Source organism: Lepidochelys olivacea (genome assembly GCF_965140295.1).
Source record: "Lepidochelys olivacea isolate rLepOli2 genome assembly, chromosome: 21".
In the NCBI taxonomy this organism is placed as follows: Eukaryota; Metazoa; Chordata; order Testudines; family Cheloniidae; genus Lepidochelys; species Lepidochelys olivacea.
Window position 1 is genome coordinate 16,478,991 of NC_140431.1, and position 17,658 is coordinate 16,496,648.

Here is a 17,658-nt window from a genome sequence, read left to right on the forward strand (position 1 = left end):
ACAGGGCCATTCTCCCGAGCAGACACAAACTTAGGACCCTTCCCCTCCTGGGCTTTAGCTGAATTCAGAACCAACTCTGAGACAACTGCACTGCCCTCAACCATCACAGGCTGAAAGGCCCCTTCTGTCTGCTCCACAGACAAAGAAGAGCTGGACACACTTTCTCCTTCACCAGACACCCAGCTTGGGATCTCTTTCCCCTTGTCCCAGCACACAAGGCTGGTCACAGACAGCTGCTTGGAGATCAGGGTAGCTCCCTCCATAGGCAAGTCAATACCCCTGACAGAAACAGGCACATTTCCTTCACTGTCAGAATTCTCCACCCAGCTAACAGGTAAGGTCCAGGGACACTCATCTTCCACTCTCCTCGCCTTCCCACACTGCTGACTAGACAAAGCCATCAGCTCACAAGGCTGCCTAGGCTCACCCAAACTTTCCTTACCAGGCACATTGCCACTCCCCACAGATAAACTGCTGCTCTTCTCACTACCCTGAGCTACTTCCAGCAAATCACAGTTACCCTTTTCAGGTTCACTTTTACAAGCTGTACTAGCCAACGATCCATCACCCAGCAAAAATCTACCCTTTCCTTCCTCAGTTAGGGCTTTAACCCGACCATCCACTTTAATCTGCTCCTGAGAAACATTGTCCTGACCAATGAGATCTTTCTGTGCTTGATCTAATTCCAGATTCACTTCTGAGACATTAGACAGACATTCAGAAACTTCATTCACAGACAAACTGCTTTTTTGCACAGACAAATAGCTATTTCCCACCAGGTTAGAATCCCCCTCTCCCTGGCCATGGCAAAACTGGTTAAACGCAGAAAACTGCTCAGAGTAATACAACATATCAAAGCTTATGCTCAAATAAATTTGTTAGTCTCTAAGGTGCCACAAGTCCTCCTTTTCTTTTTGCGGATACAGACTAAAATGGCTGCTACTCTGAAACCTGTCAGTAATGGCAAAGTTCTTGGTTCAGGCTTGCAGCAGTGATAGAATAAACTGCAGGTTCAAATCAAGTCTCTGGAGAACATCCACAGCTGGGGTGGGTCACTCAGTCCTTTGTTCAGAGCTTCAGTGTAGCAAAGTCCCTCCAGAGGCCAGAAGCAGGATTGAAGACCAGATGGAGGACCTGCAGCAGCTTTTTATAGTCTCTTGCCATGTGGACTCTGCTTTCTGTGTCCCAAAGACAAGCTGTCCAGCACACGGCCTGGAAAAACCTCAGAGTTCTGTCCATAGGCAGGTCCCTGCATGCCTTGCTGAGTCCCAAGGTGTGTCTGCCTTCTCTCAATGGGTCATTGTATAGCTGATGGTCCTTCATGGGCCATCAAGCAGGCTAGCCAGAGCTGACACCAACTTGTCTGGGGTGTCACCCAGAAGCAGAGCATAAGTTTGAAATACAGACAGTATAGAGCCAATATTCATAACTTCAACTACAAAAATGATACCCACATACAGACAGCATAATCATAATCAGCAAACCATAACCTTGTCTTAGACACCTCATTTGACCCCCTTTATATAAGATATGGTGCCACTACAGGACCTTGGATGATCTATACAGTCCCAGATTATGTCAATAACATCACACTCCTCTCCTGTCGTGGAGACCATCTGTACATGTCAGAAACTGGGATTTCCTTGCAATCAATTCTGGTTAGCAGTGTCCCTTCAGCAGAGGCTGGGCAGCTGTGGGCAGGGAGCAGACCTGGGGCTCGAGAGACCCAGTTTCCGTTCCTCCCTCTGTCCTTGTGAGACCTTGGGCAAGTCCATTAGCATATCTGCCTGAGCTCCCATCTGCGCAGTGGGGACGGTAGCTCCACCCTCCCTCCCAGGGTCACCATGTGAGTGCTTGCGAGGAGCTCAGACACTGCAGGCTGGGGGCCAGGCCCCAAGGTAGAGAGCCAGGAAATGTCCCTTCACGTTCCTACTGCGCAGTCCCAGGACAATCCCTGCGTTCCCGGCGCACCCTGGGGCAGCGCTTCTGGTGTTGTGGGTTCACGGGGACCCCTTTGTTTCAGGGAAGAAAGTACACGAATGACGTCGCCAAGCTCTACTCGATCAACGTGACCAACGTGATGGATGGGGTAGCCTCTTACTGCCGGCTCTGCGCCCTGGAGTCTTCGGGCTCCTGCACCTCCTGCCCGCCTGGGAACTACATAGACCGAGCCTCCGGCGCCTGCCACCCATGCCCACCCAGCACTTACCTGAAAGCCCACCAGCCCTATGGCAGTCAGGCCTGCATCCCCTGCGGCCCTGGAACAAAGAGCAACAAGGTGTTGTCCCCTCCTCCTCCCTCTTACCCATGGTGATGTGGGGCTGGTGCACCAGGTGCTGCACAAACGCCCACGCTGAGTCAGCCCCGCCCCGAGCAGGCTGATCCTGCAGATTGGTGTGTGTGAGCAGCCTCGTACACCCAGTGACGTCACACGGGCAGAAGGACCGGCCCGCCTGGATCCAACTGCAGGATCCGGGCCTGGTCCCTGGTAAGGGAGAGCTCCCCTCTCTCTGTTCAAACTCGCAGTGACTGCACCTCCTGGCAGTGCACGTATCACAGACCTCCCCAGCCGAAGGGTGGGGTCCCTGAACTAGTGCAAGTCTCTTTCCTGCTGGGCTGACAGGTTTGTAAAGTGTGATCCCGAGTTTGAGTTCCGCTCTCCTGTGTAGAATCCAGGCTGCCGCACAGTTGGCGGCCTGCCCATCAGTAACGGGCGGTGAGGGCCGGGCCTGTAGTGAAAGCAAAGGGGATTTTTTTCTGAGGCTTCTGGACGTGTACGTTCTGTGGTACCAGAAGTGCTAAGGCAGTCTTCTGCCTGGGTCACTATGCAGGGTCTCCAAGGCCTGGCCTGCCCGTATCATTCCTGCTGACCATGGTCCAATTGTCCTGTACCTGGCCGGGATTCTGCCGGGAGTTACACTGACAAATCCAGCAACTGTTGATTTCAAGACTTACCATAGTGGGGAACTGACGGAATTCCCAGCAGAATGGGGCCTCCCTAGACGTATTTCCTTAGAATTTTTTTCTCTCCCCTCCGCCCCCACCAGTTTTTCCTGCCTTGAACTCAGATCCTGTATCATGGGAGTTGGGGTGGAATGCTGGGCTCCGAATGACGCAAGGCGAGTGTGCACATCCCTAGATAAAGCCGTTTCATTGCCACCAAACCTGCATGGCGCGTGGGACGACACGGACAGCGCGCCCACAGCAAGAGTGGCCCAGTGCTCAGTGCACTAGCCCGGGCCGGGGGACACTTGAGGTCAGTCCCCTGCTCTGCACAGGCTCCCTGGATGACCTGGGTCCCTGTTCCTCAGCCTGTGAAACGGGATAATGGCCCTGCCCTGAGGGTGACTACGGTGCAGATTCTGAGCTGCCATGTAAGTACCCTAAACAGATGGATAAATTTCTTGAGAGGTCCCTGTAGAAATGCCCACATCCTTCCGTGTGTCAGGGATGCTGCTGCCTTAAAACACAGCCCATCCAGAGGCCAATTTTTTAGAGTGCCCCTGAGCCAGCAGCAGCTGTTCCGCACGCTCTTGGAAGGGCTCGTACTGGCTGACTGGGACGTTCCTCCCCCCAGATCCATTCACTGTGCTACAACGACTGCCGCTTCTTGCTTGACAAGGACGGCAGGACCCTGGAGTACGACTTCTCAGCGCTGGCCAATAGCACATCCTTCGCAGGCGGGCCAAGCTTCACCTCCAAGGGGCTGAAATATTTCCACCACTTCAGCATCAACCTGTGTGGGAACCACGTGAGTGCACAGGGGTGTCCCTGCATCCTCTGCTGACCCCTGCAGCCTGGGGCAGCTGAGGCTGGGATTTCAGCCAGCGCTGGTGCTAAACCTGGCTGCTTTTGTTTGCTTGATGTATTGGCACCACCAGCAAGAATGGGAACGGTGTTGAGATCTCCACGCACTTACCACTTGCGTTGATGCATCTAGTGTTATTCTGCAGAACTGACGATGCTCCAAAGGTATGGTACATTGGCAGTCGCCCCAGCTGGTAACACCCAGATTCCTGTGGAAAGTGCCATAGGCTATTTAATGACCACAAGCATCTAGGTGTCATGCATTTAGATAAGAACATAAGAAAGGCCCTACTGGGTCAGACCAAAGGTCCATCTAGCCCAGTGTCCTGTCTGCCTACAGTGGCCAATGCCAGGTGCCCCAGAGGGAATGAACAGAACAGGCAGTCCTTGAATGATCCATCCCCTGTCGTCCACTCTCAGCTTCTGACAGTCGGAAGTTTAGGGACACCCAGAGCATGGGGCTGCATCCCTGCCCATCCTGGCTAAATGCCATTGATGGACCTATCCTCCATTAATTTATGTAGTTCTTTTTTGAACCTTGTTATAGTCTTGGCCTTCACAACATCCTCTGGCAAAGAGTTCCAGATTGACTGTGCGTTGTGTGAAGAAATACTTCCTTGTGTTTGTTTTAAATCTGCTGCCTGTTAATGTCATTGGATGACCCCTAGTTGGTGTGTTCTGAGAAGAGGTAAAGAACACTTCCTTATTCACTTTCTCCACACTGTGACTAGGTGCCTGTGGTGGGCCACACTGAGAATGCCACACTCAGGGCAGACTGCAAGAAGCAGAGCAGACAGTCCCCCAGACTGGTGGCTATTTCTTAGATGCACCAGAACAGTAACAAAAGAGCTTCTGTGTCACCACACTGGTTAACCAAACACCATCCCCTTGGCTCCCATCCAGACAAACAGGTCAAATATAGTGAGAGGTTACTGAAAAGCCATTTCACCATCTGTGAGGTTCTACTAATCCCAAAGGATCAGACACTTACCCTCAGATCAATATGTATCTCAGATCTTACCCAAATATCACACTGTCAGCCAACCCTTAGTACACTAACTAAAGGTTTATTAAGAAAAGAAAAGGAGAGTTATAAATAGTTAATAGATCATATACATACAAATGATTGCAAAGCCCTTCTATCAGGTTTGTAGCAGTAATGGAACTGACGGCCGGCTTGTAAGGTCTCTCTGGTAACTTCCAAGAGATTGGAAGGTCCCCTCAGGTCAAAATACTCCTTTGAGTTGTAAATCCACAGTCCAGAGAACTGGAGCAGGAAAGGGGCAAAATGGAGATGTCTCGGGTCTTTTATATCCTCTGCCGTGTGCATAGAAACTTGCTGTTCCAAACAAAGCCCACAACCATGGTGGGTGAAAAGTTATTGCCCCAAGATGGAGTCCAGGGGCACATGAGCATAGCACATGCCCTACGTGGTTTGCTGAGTCACAGGGCGTGGCCATTGCTCCTCCCTGTCTGAGGAGTCCCCAGGAAGAGCTATCTGGGCAGGATGGCCAATTGTGAGAGTGGAGTGTCCTTAATGGGCCAGCAACACAGGCCTTGAGCAGGGGGTTGGACTAGATGATCTCCTGAGGTCCCTTCCACCCCTAATATTCTATGATTCTAATGTAAAACTATCTGGGGAGTGTCACCCAGGAATACAACACATTGTTAAGATACAAGTCCATGGTCAATATTCATAACCTCAGATACAAAGATGATACATGGATTTAATCAGGATTATCATACTGGATAAATTGTAACAGTTCCATTGACACCTTACATGAGCATTTTGGATAAAATTTGTTGCAATTGTATAATATTGGAAGCAGCACTGATACAAATGGTCATTTTCAATCATACAATTTTCAATCATTTTCAGTCATGGTCATGATTTTATAGACCTAAGTGGAGCACAGGATCTTGTCCAAGAGGTGAATATAGCTGGACAGCTTGGTAATAGTGACCATCATATAATTAAATTTAACATCCCTGTGGCGGAGAAAACACCACGGCAGCCCAACACTGTGGCATTTAATTTCAGAAAGGGGAACTACACAAAAATGAGGAAGTTAGTTAAACCGAAATTAAAAGGTACAGTGCCAAAAGTAAAATCCCTGAAAGCTGCATGGAAACTTTTTAAAGACATCATAATAGAGGCTCAACTTAAATGTACACTACAAAGTAAAAGAAGCAGTGAGAGGAAATAGAAAGGAGCATAAACTCTGGCAAATTAAATGTAAAAATACAATTAGGAAGGCCAAAAAAGAATTTGAAGAACAGCTAGCCAAAGACTCCAAAAGTACAGCAATAGCAAAAAGATGTTTAAGTACCTCAGAAGCAGGGAGCTGCTAAACAACCCGTGGGGCCACTGGATGATCGAGATGCTAAAGGAGCACTCAAGGACGATAGGGTCATTGCGAAGAAACCAAATGAATTATTTGCATCGGTCTTCACAGTCAAGGGTGTGAGGGAGATTCCCTGACCTGAGCCATTATTTTTAGGTGACAAATCTGAGGAACTGCCCCAGATCGAGGTGTCATTAGAGGAGGTTTGTGAACAAATTAATAAACTAAACAGCAGTAAGTCACCAGGGCCAGATGGGATTCACCCAAGAGTTCTGAAGGAACTCAAATGTCAAATTGCAGAATTACTAACTGTCATCTGCAACCTCTCATTTAAATCGGTTTCTGTGCCAGATGGCTGGAGGGTAGCTAATGTGACGTCAACTTTTAAGAAGGGCTCCAGAGGTGATCCCGGCAATTACAGGCCGGTAAGCCTGACTTCAGTACCGGGCAAACTAGTTGAAACTAAAGTAAAGAACAAAATTGTCAGACACAGAGATGAACTTAATTTGTTGGGGAAGAGTCAACAAGGTATTTGGTGAGGCATGATTTCCCTTTACAATCTACTAGATTTCTTTGAGGGGGTCAACAAGTATGCGGACAAGGGGGATCCAGTGGATACAGTGTACTTAGATTTTCAGAAACCCTTTGACAAGGGCCCTCACCAAAGGCTCTTAAGCAAAGTAAGCTGTCATGGGATAAGAGGGAAGGTCCTCTCATGAATGGGTAACTGATTAAAAGATAAGAAACAAATGGTCAGTTTTCAGAATGGAGAGAGGTAAATAGTGGTGTCCCCCAGAGGTCTGTACTGGGCCCAGTCCTATTCAGCATATTCACAAATGATCTGGAAAAAGGGGTAAACAATGAGGTAGCAAAATTTGCAGTTCATACAAATCTACTTAAGATAGTTAAGTCCCAGGCAGACTGCGAAGAGCTACAAAAGGATCCCTCAAAACTGGGTGACTGGGCAACAAAATGGCAGATGCAATTCAATGTTGATAAATGCAAAGTAATGCACATTGGAAAACATAATCCCAACTATACATATAAAATGATGGGGTCTAAATTAGCTGTTACCACTCAAGAGAGAAATCTTGGAGTCACTGTGGATAGTTCTCTGCAAACATCCATTCATTGTGCAGCGGCAGCCAAAAAAGTGAACAGAATGTTGAGAATCATTAAGAAAGGGATAGATAATAAGACAGAAAATGTCATATTGCCTCTATATAAATCCCTGGTACACCCACATCTTGAATACTGCTTGCAGATTAGGTTGCCCCATCTCAAAAAAGATATACTGGGGTTGGAAAAGGTTCAGAAAAGGGCAACAAAATGATTAGGGGTATGGAACAGCTTCTGTGTGAGGAGAGATGAATAAGATTGGGACTTTTCAGCTTGGAAAAGAGATGACTAAGGGGGGGGATATGATAGAGGTCTATACCATCATGAATGGTGTGGAGAAAGTAAATAAGGAAGTGTTATTTACTCCTTCTCATAACACAAGAATTAGGGGTCACCAAATGAAATTAATAGGCAGCAGGTTTAAAACAAACAAAAGTATTTTTTCACACAACACACAGTCAACCTGTGGAACTCCCTGCCAGAGGATGTGGTGAAGGCCAACACTATAACGGGGTTCAAAATGAACTAGATAAGTTCATGGAGGATAGGTCCATGAATGGCTACTAGCCAGGATGGGCAGGGATGGTGTCCCTAGCCTCTGTTTGCCAGAAGCTGGGAATGGGCAACAGGAGATGGATCACTTGATGGTTACCGTTCTGTTCATTCCCTCTGGGGCACCTGGCCCTGGCGCACCAGAGAGAAGCCACGGAGCGGCTCTTAACAGTTATGGAGCTCGAAGCAGACATGCTTCAGGCGATACTAGCTCTTCAAACCGAGCTGCTCCACACCCGCACTCTTACCCATGCGCTTCCCCTCCTCCCCACCAGCACACGCTTATCAACCTCCTGGTTCCACTCTCTACCCGCCGCATTCCACTCCTCCCTCCTCACAGTCCAGCCGTGTGGACTCCCAATACCCACTGCACTCAACACCCATCCCGCTGCAGTTTGGCCCTGCTGAAGTCCAGCACCCGCTGCACCGTACTCACAAGACAGGACACTGGGTTAGATGGACCTTTGGTCGGACCCCGTCTGGCCGTTCTCGTGGCCTCTGTCCTCTCCCCCACCCGAGTCGTCTCTTCTCCACGCTGAACAGTCCCGGTCCTTTTAATCGCTCCACATGCAGCAGCTGTTCCGTCCCCCTCATCGTTTTTGTTGCCCGTCTCTGAACCTTTTCCAGTTCTAACAGATCTTCTTTTGAGATGAGGTGACCAGAATTGTACACAGTATTCAAGGCGTGGGTGTACCATGGATTTCTGTAGTGGCATTTTGATATTTACTGGCTTATTATCTGTCCCTTTCCTAATGGTTCCTAACGCTGTGTTTGCTTTTTTGTCTGACGCTGCACATTGAGGGGATGTTTGCAGAGAACTATCTACGATGACGCCGAGATCTCTTCCTTGAGTGGTAACAGCTAATTTACACCCCATCATTTTATATGTACAGTTGGGATTATGTTTTCTAATGTGCATTACTTTGCATTTATCAACACTGAATTTCATCTGCCATTTGTTGCCCAGTCACCCAGTTTTGAGAGCTCCCTTTATAATTCTTCAGTCTGCTTTGGACTTAACAATCTGAGTAGTTTTGTATCATCTGCAGATTTTGCCACTTCACAGTTTACTCCTTTTTCCAGATTATTTATAGATATGTTGAACAGCCCTGGTCCCAGTACAAATCCCTGGGGAACACCTCTCTCCATTCTGAAAACTGACCATTTATTCCTACCCTTTATTTTCTATCTTTTAACCAATTACTGATCCATGAGAGAACCTTCCCTCTTATCTTATGACTGCTTTCTTTGCTTAAGAGCCTTTGGTGAGGGACCTTGTCCACTGTATTACCCTTGTCCACATGCTTGTTGACCCCCTCGAAGAATTCTAGTAGATTGGTGAGGCCGGATTTCCCATTACAAAAGCTGTGTTGACTCTTCCCCAATATATTGTGTTCATCTATGTGTCTGATGATTCTTTTTTTTTACTGTAGCTTCAACCAGTTTGCCTGGTGCTGAAGTCAGGCTTTCCGGCCTGCAATTGCCAGGATCACCCCTGGAGCCTTTTTAAAAAATTTAGCTATACTCCAGTCACCTGGTTCAGCTGATTTAAGTGATAGGTTATGTACCCCAGTTAGTAGTTCTGCAATTTCATATTTGAGTTCCTTCAGAACTCTTGGGTGAATCCCATTGGTCCTGGTGACTTATTACTGTTTAATTTATCAATTTGTTCCAAATCATCCTCTACTGACACCTCATTCTGGGACAGTTCCTCAGATTTGTCACCTAAAAAGAATGGCTCAGGTGCAGGGATCTCTCTCACATCTGATGCAAAGAATTCATTTAGCTTCTCTGCAATGGCCTTGTCTTCCTTGAGTGCTCCTTTAGCCCTTCGACCATCCAGCGGCCCCACTGATTGTTTGGCAGGCTTCCTGCTTCTGATGTACTTTACAAAATTTGGGGGGTTTTTTGTGTCTTTTGCTAGATGCTCTTCAAATTCTTTTTTACCTGCCTAATTATACTTGATGCAGTAGGATTTGACTTCCAGTTTTTGAAGGATGCCTCTTTGCCTCTAAGCAATTTTTTTTTATTATTTTGATTTGGGGTGTACATTTAATTTGAGCCTCTATTACGGTGTTTTTAAAAAGTTCCTATGTAGCTTGCAGGCATTTCACTTTTGTGACTATTCCTTTTAATTTCCATTTAACTAACTTCCTCATTTTTGTGCAGGTCCCCTTTTTGACGTGAAATGCTACTGTGCTGGGCTTGTTTGGTATTCCCACCCCCACCACAAGGATGTTAAATTTAATTATATTATGGCTGCTGTTATTCACCTCTTGGACCAGGTACTGTGCTCCACTTAGGACTAAGGCTATGTCTACACTACAGAGTTAAGTCAACTTAATTTACGTCAATGATCATAAGTCGCTTTAATAACATTGGTTGATCACATCCACACAACACTTCTTGTGTCAGGTGAGCGCATCCCCAGTCATTGCTCTTGCATTGACAGGGAGGGAGAGCATTGCAACATGGGTAGCTATCCCACTATGCAACTCTGCACCCTTTGTCACCCTCTGCTGCTGGGAGCTCTGGGAATGGATCACAGTGCATCGTGAGGACATGCTCGCTGTCCCATAATGCAGTTCTTTCCATCCCATCATTCCATGGGCTTCCTACTTTGTGCCGTTTTTCAGCAGCCCTTGTAAACTGTACACCCACTATCTCTGCCTGACAGCATGGATCCTGAGCTGCTGACTAGTCTGGTGATGAGGGTTATGAACACAACGCGGCTGGTCCTGCAGTACTTCATGAGCTGTGAAACAGACAGTGAATTGGTAATGCCTGCCCTGCTGACTGCCATGGAAACAAATAATTCAAGAGTGCTGCTTGCATTCACAGAACAGCTTGCCATGGTGGACCACTGGTATTGGGCTTGGGAAACAAGCACTGTGTGGTGGGAGCGCATCGTGATGCCCGTATGGGATGATGAGCTGCAGAACTTTCAGATGTGCAAAGCTACCTTCCCATAACTGTGTGCAGAGCTCGCCCCAGCACTGCAGCACAAGGACACCAGAATGAGAGCTGCCCTCACTGTGGAAAAGAGAGTGGTGATCGCTGTGTGGAAGCTGCCAACTCCAGACTGTTACCTGTCAGTTGTGAATCAGTTTGGAGTTGGAAAGTCCACCGTGGTGGTTGCGGTGATGCAAGTGTGCAGGGCCATTAATCGCCTCCTGCTAAGAGGGACTGTGACTTTGGGTAACGTGCAGGAAATAATGGATGGTTTTGAGGCAATGGGATTCCCTAACCGTGGTGGGACGATAGATGGAACACATATCCCAATTTTGGCCCCTGGCCGTCTTGCGATGGAGTACATCAACCAAAAGAGCTACTTCTCCATCGTCTTGCAGGTTTTGGTGGAATATTGGGGTTGTTTCACTGACATCAATGCAGGGTGGTCCGGGAAGGTGCATGTTATCCTCAGGCATCTTTTGGAACACTGGACTGTATAGAAAGCTGCATGTGGGATTTTCTTTCCAGACCAGAAGATTCCAGTGGGGGGTGTGGAAGTGCCCGTAGTGATCCTTGGAAACCCCGCCTACCCCTTGCTCCCGTGGCTCATGAAGCCTTACACCAGGAACCTAGACACCATCCAGGAGTGCTTCAACAATAGGCGCAGCAGGTGCCGAATGACCGTTGAATGGGCCTTTGGCTGATTAAAAGGTTGCTGGTGCTATCTTTTTGGCCGGTTAGACCTCAGTGAGGAAAATATTCTGATGGTCATTGTGGCCTGCTGTTCTCCACATAATATTTGCAAAATGAAGGGGGAAAATTTTACCCAGGGGTGGGCTGCTGAGGCTGATTGGCTGGCTGCTGATTTTGAGCAGCCAGATACAAGGGCAGCAGCGGGAGATTAAACAAATCAGGGAGGCTTTGAAGGAGCATTTTGACAATGATTCCCAATGATGTGTCTGTATGTGATGCATTTGGCCAGGCATTGTTTACCTGCTGCCATGAATTACCCCTGTAGAGCTTGCTTCTTGAGCATTAATTGCAAGGAGCAAATATTCCTACCGATAGCCTCTGTGTTTTAATGTTAGCACCCAGCGATGTATGTATGTTACAAATAATGACTCATTTTATTTCAAAGACTTAAGTTTAATAACCAGATAAACCACAACATTTTGGTCAAACAGGATATGACAATGAGGAGCAATCTTGCGGTTAGGGCTCTCCTAACTCCAGCTTTCGTTGGGAAACCAGTCCCTAGGCATGGAGTGCATGGGGTACCGTGAGGGACCAGGAACACACAAAGAATGTGGTAGGGGAGTTTGGGGAAGGCATGGACCGGAGTTCTGTAGTGGCTGGAGAGGAAGTTGGGCATGGGCTCAGATTGCAGGGTAATGAGGGACTTTCATCATCTTTTTCTGGACCTCCGGGAGCTTTATCATCTGCTCTTGACCCTGTGTCTTTCCCTGGCTATCCAGCCTCAATCTTTCATTGATTGTCTCCCTCCATGCTCTTGTTTTGTGAAGTGCTGCATGACTTATCTGATGGAGGCACTCCACCGGTCTGGAGGAGTGGGTCTTCAAGGGCATATCTGCAGAAGACAAAGAAACAATGAACAGAGACTGTATTGTGAGTGCACTCAGAGCTTGAATCACAAAAGTTACACACACCTCTTTCTCAGTGTCCCTTGGCTAGCACACCGGTTGCTGCAAGTCCCAATTATGGTGAGTTCTCATGGCAAGGGGGAAAGGGCAGGAAGGGACAAAGGGTTATTTACAAAGGGGATTACTGTGAGTGGCTAGAGAGCCGTGAATATTGGCACCCTTTTTCACAGGCTAGGGTAGTCAAACCCGATATCTCACTCCTAAGGGTAACCCAGGATGCAAGGGAGCATCTCCCGCATGCATGCGGTTTCAGAGTGGCTCCATAGGCTGTTCACCTGTGCGCTGCTCTGGCCCCTGCAGAAATATTGCCAGGTGGCACTGCAAAGTTTCCTACAGTTAGGGAACCAAGGCAGCTCTCCCAAGGAACCTTCAGCAGAGGATTGCAGAATATCTACAGGAAAGTTTCCTAGAGATCTCTATGGAAGATTCCCGGGACATCCCCTGTATGTTAACAAACTTTTCCGCTGTGGCCCCACTGAGTAGATGGATAGGCTCTGTTGTTAATTTCTGTCCCTTATCCCTCCTCTCCCATATAACAAAGTGCATGAGAGCACACTCTTCTCTCACCGTGCACTTCCCGGAGCTCCCCTCTCCTGCATCCTGAGCACCGGAGCCGGAGTGCTGGGCCTGGCTAGACCCCTCCGGAGTGGAAAAGAGGTCTTGACTCGACTCACCATACCACTGGACAGCCCTGCCGTATGCTCCACATCTTCCTCCAGCTCCACCTACTCATCCACCACTTCCTCGTCGTCGGGGATGAGTCCGCCGGGGGCTGCCTCCATTCCCTCCCCGTGTCCCCATGGGGCTCTTGGCAGGGGGTCACCGCCGAGGAGGGTGTGCACTCCTTGTAGAAGCGGCATGTCTTGGGCGCTGCACCAGAGCAATGGTTGGCCTCCCTTGCCTTCTGGTACGCCTGCCTCAGCTCCTTGATTTCAGCACAAGAGTGCATGTCCCATTCATGCTCCTTCTCCTGCAGGCCACGAGCAATCGGCCCGTAGGCATCAAAGTTCCTACAGCTGGAGCGAAGCTGTGACTGCAGAGCTTCCTCTCCTCCCAGGCTCAGCAGATCCACCAGAGCACGTCTGCCGCAGAGAGCCAGTGTGGTCAGCTGGGAAGATCCTGTGTGAACTGTGCCCCAACAAACAAGAAGAGGAATTGCAAACGTTCCTGGGCCTTTAAACGGGGGAGGGGCGCATATCTCTGTATCCTCAGGGCAGCAGAGTTCAAACTGCTGGCCAGAGCGGTCATAATGGGCATTGTGGGACACCTCCTGGAGACCCATTAGGGCGACAAAACCAAGCAGTGTCTACACGGACTCTGCGTCACTCTAACTGTGTTGCAAAAAGCTCTGTGCCACTGGTCAAGGTGGTTTTATGCTGTCGGCACGGCAGGGGTGTTACGTTGGCAGGAGCAGCATTGCAGTGTGTACACCACCGCTATTTTGTCGACAAACCTGTGTAGTGGAGCCAAGGCTTAAATCAAGAATTGACTCTCCCCTTGCGGGTCCCGGGACTAGAAGAAGTCATTTATCATGTCTAGAAACTTTAACCCTGCATCCCATCCTGAGGTGACATGTACCAAGGCAATACGGGGACAGTTGAAATCCCCCACTATTATTATTGAGTTTTTTATTTTTATAGCCTCTCTAATCTCCCTGAGCATTTCACAGTCACTATCACCATCCTGGTCAGGTGGCCAGTGGTATATTCCTATACTTTTATTGATCAAGCATGACATTTCTACCTAGAGATCCTTTAGCACAATTTGATTCGTTTCAGATTTTTACTCTATTGGACTCTCGCTTGCTTTCCCATACGGTGCCAGTCCCCCACCAGCACGACCCTCTCGGTCATTCCCATATATTTTGTACCCTGTATTACCGTGTCCCATTGATTATCATCAGTCCACCAAGTTTCTGGGACACCTGTTTTATCAGCCTCCTCATTTAATACCAAACTCATGTTCACACATCTTAGTATTCAGACTTCTAGCTTTTGTATACAAGCACTTATAAAATGTGTCACTGTTTAGCTGACTGCGCCCATGTGATGTAATTGAATGGGACTCTTTTGCATTTGACTTTCTCTTCGGTTCCTACTTTTACTTTTATCAACTTCTATCATCTCCTCTTTACTAGGATATTGAGAATCCTCGTTAATAGATCCAGTCACAGCCCCATCCCACCCATCTTTTGGTATGAATTGAAGGATCCCGAAGCACTTTGAAAAAGACAGACATTTTGCACCACTGAGATGCAGCCACTTCTGGTGTGCAGGGGTAGTAAGCAGTGTACAGAAACACAGGATGATTGATTGAGAATGAAGCAGTTCTTTATTTTGTTTCCTGATGTCCAAAATCTTGTGGCCCTGTAGTGATGTAAATGTCTTGGGGTGAAATTCAGCCTGTACAAAGCGAGGCACCATGCTCCGCACCCTGAGACAGGACGGGTGGGCTCTCTCCCGGGGCGCTAGGTGGCGCCATGGACACACACATCTTTCATTTAGAATTGGGTCAGTTCAGTGCAGCTGAGCACACAAGCGGGATGAGTCTGTGTGGTGTGCTTGCTTGAAATATACCCTGGGCTTTGTTTGTTTGCGGGACCGTGTGCTGAGCCTAGCAGCCTGCTAGGCAAGGCTGAGAGCTGAGAGCTTCTTAAGGAGGCTGTGATCCCTAAGCCTTTTAGCACCCATCAACCCTTCACCAGGGGGCGGGGCTGCTTAGGGAGACCAGGGCTTTCAAAGCCCGCTCCTAAGCGACCAGTGTGAGCAGGGCTAGAACTCAACATTCTTTAAACTTAAAAGCCAAAAACACCCCCTGATATAAACAAAACAATGACAAAGGAACCAGCTGCAGGAGTGAAAAGAGAATGCGGGCAGAAGTCCAGCAACAGAGCGGGGGCTACCCAGTTTATTGCACCCAATGCAGCATGTAACAAAAAGGATTCGGGGGCAGGGGCACATGACTTATGAGGAGCGGCTGAGGGGACTGGGCTTGTTTAGTCTGCAGAAGAGAAGAGTGAGGGGGGATTTGATAGCTGCTTTCAGCTACCTGAAAGGGGGTTCCAAAGAGGATGGAGCTCGGCTGTTCTCAGTGGTACCAGATGACAGAACAAGGAGCAATGGTCTCAAGTTGCAGTGGGGGAGGTTTAGGTTGGATATTAGGAAAAACTATTTCACTAGGAGGGTGGTGAAGCACTGGAATGGGTTACCTAGGCAGGTGGTGGAATCTCCCTCCTTAGAGGTTTTTAAGGCCCGGCAAGACAAAGCCCTGGCCGGGATGATTTAGTTGGTATTGGTCCTCCTTTGAGCAGGGATTTGGACTAGATGACCTCCTGAGGTCTCTTCCAGCCCCAATATTCTATGATTCTATGTATGATTACCTTCCCTATGGGCAGGTGGCATGTGTATGCATTCGGCACAAGGAGCTCCTGGCCCTCAGAGACCGTGTACGGGCTTTGGAGACCAGACTGGCTGAGCTGGAGGAGCTAAGGGAGACAGAGAGGTACATAGATGAGACTTTCTGGGACATAGTAGAATGGTCCCACCCCTGGTCTGACAGCCTCTGTGCTGTTGAGGAGGATGAAAGTCTCAGGGAAGGAGAACATCCAACTGGAGCAGAGGGAAGCAATCCCATAGTTGGGTCCCTCCTTCCAGATGATGATGTGGTATCCTCTTCCACTGAGGTTACCTCTCCGGGGGAGAGAACTCCAGTCATTAGGAAAAGGCAGGTGTTAGTAATGGGCGATTCGATCATTAGAAACATAGAGAGCTGGGTTTGTGATGACCATGAGAACCGCATGGTGACTTGCCTGCCTGATGCGAAGGTTGAGGATCTCTCAAGACATCTAGATAGACTTATACGTAGTGCTGGGGAGGTGGTACATGTAGGTCGTGGTACATGTAGGTACCAGTGACATAGGGAAGGGTATGAGAGAGGTCCTGGAGGCCAAATTTAGGCTGCTAGGTAAGAGATTGAAGTCCAGGATCTCCATGGCCTCATTCTCTGAGATGCTCCCAGTTCCACACGCAGGGCCAGGGAGACGGGCAGAACTGCAGGGTCTCAATGCATGGATGAAACAATGGTGTAGGGAGGAGGGGGTTAGATTTATTAGGAACTGGGGAAAGGGGGAGCCTGTACAGGAAGGATGGGCTCCACCTAAACCAAACTAGAACCAGATTGCTGGCACTTAACATTAAAAAGGTCTTAGAGCAGTTTTTAAACTAAGGGCTGGGGGAAGCTGACAGGTGCAAAGGAGCATGTGGTTCAGACAGAGACATCCCTTTGGGGAGGATCTATTAATGGAGATTCTCTATGTCCTAGTGAGGACGAGAGGATAAAAAATGATAAAATACAGGCAGGGTCTGGACACAAGAACAAATGGATATAAACTGGCCACCAGGAAATTTAGACTAGAAATTAGACAAAGGCTTCTAACCATCAGAGGAGTGAAGTTTTGGAATAGCCTTCCAAGGGAAGCAGTGGGGGCAAAAGATCTATCTGGCTTTAAGATTAAACTCGATAAGTTTATGGAGGAGATGGTATGATGGGATAACATGGTTTTGGTAATTAAACATTCATGGTAAATAGGCCCAATGGCCTGTGATGGGATATTAGATGGGGTGAGATCCGAGTTACCCAGGAAAGAATTTTCTGTAGTATCTGGCTGATGAATCTTGCCCATATGCTCAGGGTTTAGTTGATCGACATATTTGGGGTTGGGAAGGAATTGGAAGAGGCCCTGGAGGTTTTTCGCCTTCCTCTGTAGCATGGGGCACTTGCTGGAGGATTCTCTGCTCCTTGAAGTCTTTAAACTATGATTTGAGGACTTCAATAGCACAGATATAGGTGTGAGGTTTTTTGCAGGAGTGGTGGGTGAAATTCTGTGGCCTGCGTTGTGCAGGAGGTCGGACTAGATGATCATAATGGTCCCTTCTGACCTAAATATCTATGAATCTATTAATCATAAACAGTCAAATAAAGAAGAGTTCCATTCAGTTACATCATGTAATGGCAGACAGCTAAAAGGAGACAAGTTTTTAAAGTGCTTATATACCAATGCTAGAAGTCTCAATAATAAAATGGGTGAACTAGAGTGCCTCGTATTACATGAGGCTATTCATATAATAGGCATCACAGAAACTTGGTGGAATGAGGATAATCAATGGTACACAGTAATACCAGGGTACAAAATATAACGGAAGGACAGAACAGGTCGTGCTGGT

At 48.1% G+C, this 17,658-nt stretch overlaps 1 protein-coding gene across 2 annotated transcripts in view; it reads left to right on the plus strand.

Moving 5' to 3' along the window:
* ELAPOR1 (endosome-lysosome associated apoptosis and autophagy regulator 1) overlaps positions 1–17,658 on the plus strand; it is a 104,246-nt gene that overhangs the window by 61,111 nt on the left and 25,477 nt on the right. For both annotated transcript variants that reach the window (XM_084611169.1, XM_084611168.1), the window contains exons 14-15: positions 2,024–2,278; positions 3,578–3,751. In XM_084611169.1, coding sequence (XP_084467295.1) covers positions 2,024–2,278; positions 3,578–3,751 — 429 coding nt within the window. The remainder of the gene's footprint in view (positions 1–2,023; positions 2,279–3,577; positions 3,752–17,658) is intronic.